The sequence below is a fragment of the Erpetoichthys calabaricus genome, chromosome 8, assembly GCF_900747795.2.
Source record: "Erpetoichthys calabaricus chromosome 8, fErpCal1.3, whole genome shotgun sequence".
NCBI classification, from domain to species: Eukaryota; Metazoa; Chordata; class Cladistia; order Polypteriformes; family Polypteridae; genus Erpetoichthys; species Erpetoichthys calabaricus.
In genome coordinates, this window is record NC_041401.2 from 102,029,070 (window position 1) to 102,035,069 (window position 6,000).

Consider the following 6,000-nt stretch of genomic DNA (forward strand, 5'->3'; position numbering starts at 1 on the left):
TTTTTTCACACTGAATAATTTAATGTCACTACTTCATAGCTCCAGACTCCTGTACTCACATATTGACCTGGGCACTACCAACGTGGAGATTGCTTGCTTTTCATATGTCTTCTTAAGTTTTTTCTCCTAGTACTCTGATTTTCTCCTAAAGACGTTAGAGGTTATTTGGCAACCTTAATCTGTCCCAGTAATAGTATGTGACAGAGTGTGCCCTTCAGTGGACCAATGCCCTGTCCAAGCATGGTTCCCACCTTGTTCTCAATGTACGTAACATCTCCTCTGTAGAAAATATCTCTATGTTCTTCATGTGCATTGTATTATGCTAGATGGATAAAAAAAAGCTACTCTTAAAGACATAAAAATAAGACTAAGTGGACTTGGAGATGAAAGGACAAAATTCAAGGCCTATCAGAAAGATACATTTAGAGCTAGGTTAAGGGAATTACCATAAAACTATAAACACTATTGAAAGTAGCCAAATGTCAAAAGTGAAGTTGTTGTCTCAAAAGCAAAAGATTCTTCATCCAAATAATAGAGAGTATCCCTAACTAAATCTTTACACAGCAGGTTGCTTGTTATAGTTTATCCAAAACCCTGAGCACAAGCTGCTGCATGCTGCTATCTGAAATAGCCTTGAAGCAGTGACATCAATGTGCTGTGAATTCTTCATCGTGTGACCAGTAACCTGCCTTGCAAAAATAAACAACGTGGCTGCCATCTGTAGGAAAACATCACAAAATGGTTATGAAGATGGTAAATATAAAAGTCAATGCTATAAAAATAAACCAAACCATAGTAAAATTATGAACAACTATTTATGCAGGAGCCAAGTATAACAAACTGATTTAAGCTACGCATTATCCATGACTCAATAACTATATTTTTACACTTGAATAATTCCTGAGGGTGGCACAACAAAAGTGCATGGAACAAAAGAGCACTGCCAAAATGGTGCGGTGACATACCTGTGGCTGGGAAAACACACACAGCTAATTAAAGGTGACTGTTTTTTGCAATTTATAGCACAATGAAAAAGTCTGCAAAAAACACTACATACCAATGTTAAATAGTAACTGTACTGTTTAATTTATAGTGCCACATTATGTGCAACTCATAGCAAAAAGTCTAAATGTTACACCTAACAATATTTAGGTTTTAACTGTTGCAGATGGTGCTTAATGGCCATGGTGCACACCTTCACAATACCAAATATGCACACAAGCTCTAGGACAAGTTGTACTGCATTTTATCTTGCCTCATCTTGCCATGCATTTGGGATGATCTCAGATCGTACTCAGTTGCACACCTGCCAGTCTCTGGCCAGTTCTTTGCAATCTTCTTTCTACCGCATGTGAATTCTCGGAGCTCCTGACTCATGCCTTCTGGACCGCTCCACTGCTTGTCGTCTCTTTTAATTACATCGAGCTTTGCAGCTGCTCCTGTCATCAACACGGAGGCTGCTTCTCATACTCACCTCTGGCAATGGCATCAGAAATGCCAGACCACAAGATAATTGCCGCATTCATATTTAAAATATGATTGTTGTGAATTGCCTAGCCTCTAGATCACGGGTGTCAAACTTTAGGCCTGGAGGGCCGCAGTGGTTGCAGGTTTTCATTCTAACCATCTTCTTCATTAGTGACCAGTTTTTGCTGCTGATTAACTTCTTTTGCTTTAGTTTTAATTAACTTGACTCAGGTCCCTTAGTTGTCTCTTTTTTTAATTAGCAGCCAAACAATAATGAGACACAAAACAAGCCGCCACATCACCAGCTCTCCTGTGCCCATCACACAATATCTGAAAATAAAGAAAAGTGAAGGTCTCGGTAAGGTGGATCTCTTGGGTCACCAAAACATTTTGACGAACAGAAAGTCAACATTTTTGGAAATGTCTGCTGTGGCAGAATGAGAGTAGCAACAGGCCACGGAATTAAATAACGGGCATAATTAACAGCAAGAATCAGCTTCTCATTAATAGATTGGTTGGAGTGAAATTGGTTGGAGTTTGAAATCCCAGTTTAGCTGCTCATCTGTTGGCTTGTTTCACATCTCATTTCTGTTTGGCTGTCATTTTATGAAGAAACGAATTAATTCTAGGACTCAATTCTTAAAAACAGGGCTATTAAAATGGAGGGAAAAGGAGTTAATTAGCAGTGAAAACTGGTCACTAATGAAGAAGATGGTTAGAATGAAAACCTGCAGCCACTACGGCCCTCCAGGCCTGGAGTTTGACACCCCTGCTCTAGATGGTGCTGTGTAGTGGGATGTTCCTCTATAGAGTATGCTGTAGGTTAGGTAGCTGGCTCCATTCTGGCTAATACAGTGTCCACTAGCTCTAAAAGCATTGAACACATCATCACAAAACTTAAACTAATACTATTTACTCTTTTTGCAAGAGATTACACATAATGTGTTGTGCTGTAAATTGCACAGTATGGTGACTCTTTGATTTACATGTTTTTTTGTTATCTCCCAATTTGTGTATGGTATTTGTTTCTCCGTTATAAGTTTTGCTTTTCAAGTTTTGCTCACAGTACCATTAACTGCTCAGTGTATTATCCCATTAATAGCGTGAAACATTTGTCATGACACGTGTGTTTCCACCATGCATTTGTCACACCTATTAGTTGGTGCTTTTTTGTCTCATGCTCTTTTGTCATTTGTGGCATTTCCTAAAAATGTTATTCTGAAATTTAGCATTGTATAGTCAATATTTATCATATTATGATATTATGTTTTTGTTTATGTTTTCTCAGTTCTTAATATTGGCACATCAGCCCAGCTGACCTTTGCTCTTCCATCAACATTCCAACCTCCAAAGACTCCTGATTCTTCTTCGCCTCTATCCTACTTCCCATATTTTGATGGCAGTTATTTAGCCGTGGCAGCATCTCTCAATGGCGGCAATGTCCTTGCAGTTTTTGTTGAGATGCTTAAAAACTGGATTAATGAACTGGGTAACATTTATTTAAGTCATTATTACTCTGTAGTAAGCATAACTCATTTTAATAAACTACAAATTCATGGAATAAAAAGAATCAGTTAAAGGGAAAATGAGTGATTTTCTGCTATTTATAGTGAAAACTGTGTCTTGGCAGCTATATATTTTGCAATAATTTAATATAATAAGAAAAGTAAAATAAAGTAATGCCTTCTTATGTTCTAATCTAGTCATGAATCTGGTTCAGCAAGGAAAAAAATAACTGAAAAAATATTTCCCACTATTTTAAATGGGAAATTAATGATGTCTTCCTAGTCAAGCAGCAAACCTCCAACTATTTTTTCCAAATATCACTAAAACATTTTTAAGCGCCCATATAACCAGCAACCTTTGATTTCTCATTGATATTGTTACCATTGGATGGGGGGCTCAGACACAACTTCACTGACAACTGCCCTGGTTTCAAACACTTTATTTAAAAGTGAATATCTTAAACAGGTTTCTTCCTCTTTCACAATCCACAAAGCAATGCAATCATTTTCTTTCTTTTTACTTCCCCTCTACTCCTCACCTGGCAAGCATTGTCCTTCTCATCTCCAGACTCCAACTAGCCTGGGTGATATGGAGCAACTCTAATATGCCAGATCTGAGAATTCCTCCAGTGCCACCGTATTACACACAGGAAGCACTTCTGGGACAGGCTAAGCCTCCTTAAAACAAAGAATCCTCCTTCCCGCTGCTCCCTTTGGCAGCTCTCAAGAAACCAAACAGAAATCTCATTTAGCCCTGCAGGTGTACATAAAAGAAATCCACTCGAAGGATATTTCCACCTGTAGTATTAGGGGACCACATGGCCCCAGGAGGCTTCTTCCCTCAATCCATCCATTATAAAGGCTTCTTGGCCAGGTAAAGAACCATCTAATACAGCCAGATTGCCAGCCAATCTACAGTATATCATGTGTGACAATATAAAACAGTTAATTCATCAATTGCTTAATGTTATTGAGGTCAATAATAGGAAACTTTCTGAACATTAGCCAGTTTAGGAAATATGAGAATCGGAGTCTTCTCCACTCAAGATCAGAGGGAAATCTCACCTTCCAGGCCAACCAGCACAGTGTACTCATCTCACAGCAAAATACTTTGTAGTGAAGTTAACACAGGCACAAGACAGCTCAGTGCATGTGGGCTCCAACAGCAGTATACTTGTTTACAAAAGCTCACTTGCATGACCTTTGTCAGGGTCACATTGGATAAAATGTGACTGGATGCCAAATTTGTGGTGTAAAAAAACAAAAGAAAAACTGTTATAGCAAAAAAAAAATCTGATACAAAATAGAATAAAGATGATGCGTATCCCAACTTTCACATTGTGAGAAGATGACAATTTAACTGAAGGCTCATTTGGGAGCTGATGCAGATACTGCATTTATTTATATGCCTCTCATTAATTTTTGTCACGGTAAGTTTGAAATTGTACATGTCATAATATATACAGACTATCTTATCATATATGCATTTTGTTTCCTGCTCTTTTTCAGGTTTGGAAGTTAATGAATCTTCAATCTATTCCTTGTTGACTGAAGCTGCTTTAAATCAAAGCAGGTCAGATCTTACAATCTGGCCAACAATATTTGGTGAGAGGCATGACACAAAGCGTCTTGGCTCAGTGTGTAACATATCCACTGGAAACGTATCACTAGGTCACGTGGGCCGAGCACTTTGCCATGGAGTGGTTCAAAATTTGGTGGCCATGTTGCCACCTACACTGCTTCTGCAATCAGGGGTGCAGAGGATCATGGGAACAGGAAATGCCCTCTCCAGAAATGAAGTTTTGAAGCAGGAAATCGAAAAGACATTCCCTCTACCTGTGCAATATTGTAATTCGGTGGATTCAGCTGTAGGGGTGGCTATGATATTTGATGATAGAGTGGTTGCAACCCGTCTTGACCAAACTGTTCAATAAGTGAGTCAACTTTTGCTTTCAATTATATTAAAGAAGGCTTTGGAAAGACTAATTATGTATAAATTGTCATTAATAAAATTATATAGATAAAAATCTATATGGTTAATTGTGATTACCTGGTTTATACACATCTTATTGTGCTTGTCATGTCAATGGGTTGTCCTTTCTTGTGAATTGACTGATTACAGTTCTTATATAGGCCTTAAAGGAGCATTGTCAAGCTGAAGATGGAAGTCATTTGTAGCAACCAGGCTCTGCTGCAATGACTGAGAGGTGTCAGATGGAATACTGCTGTCAGGAAGGTACATTTTTCATTTAGATTTTTATATTGCTTATTTCTGTCTTCTTGCTGGGCAAGTACATCAAGATCAGTTATCAAAGCACTAGCATTAGTTTTGCCCCATTTCTTCTCAAAATATTTGCTTTCTGCTTTATATATAGAAATACACTTTGTATGGATTCATTTGTCAGTACTTTGCTTAACCTAAACCTAGACACAGAGATGTATTAAAAACATTTTACTACATATCCCAAATTTGAAAAGTGCCAGTTTACTTTGTTTTTCGGTCAAGCTTTTTTATTTCACAAATGCAGAAAGTCAGTACAGGGCATTTTATTAATCACATATCAGGGGTGATGCAAAATATAAACTTATAACTTGGAACAAGCAGAAAACAAAGCCTAGCTGCCCAAACAAGTCTAGTCACTCACCACTTTCCCACAATCTAAATACCACATTGCCTCAAGTACCAAAACAATCTCTCAAACTAAAAATTCAAAAACCATCTAGATCACTCCCTACTTCTGATTTACTGGGTGACTCCGAACTAGCAAATGAACCTGCCTGAGTCCATCCATCCATCCATCCATTTTCCAACCCGCTGAATCCGAACACAGGGTCACGGGGGTCTGCTGGAGCCAATCCCAGTCTCAACTGGAAAAATAACATATGTGACCAGGGTGAAGCTATTCAGTGAACCGAGAGAACCACTCTTTTATTTCGCTCTCCATCCCCGAGTCTTGGAATGTGTTTACAAGTTATATCAAAAGATTCAATCAAAATAACCTTAGCCAGGCTTACCGACAGCCAGTTA

The 6,000-nt window shown here is 38.3% G+C and overlaps 1 protein-coding gene across 3 annotated transcripts in view; it reads left to right on the forward strand.

Annotated features, from left to right (window-relative positions):
• The window catches only part of shpk (sedoheptulokinase), a 56,883-nt gene extending 51,108 nt beyond the window's left edge, over positions 1-5,775 (forward strand). For 2 of the 3 annotated variants that reach the window (XM_051931069.1, XM_051931070.1), the window contains exons 7-8: positions 2,756-2,956; positions 4,482-5,775. In XM_051931069.1, coding sequence (XP_051787029.1) covers positions 2,756-2,956; positions 4,482-4,906 — 626 coding nt within the window. In that variant the 3' untranslated portion in view covers positions 4,907-5,775. The remainder of the gene's footprint in view (positions 1-2,755; positions 2,957-4,481) is intronic. The other variant, XM_051931068.1, reaches the window with a different exon arrangement.
• The last annotated feature ends 225 nt before the right edge of the window (positions 5,776-6,000 follow it).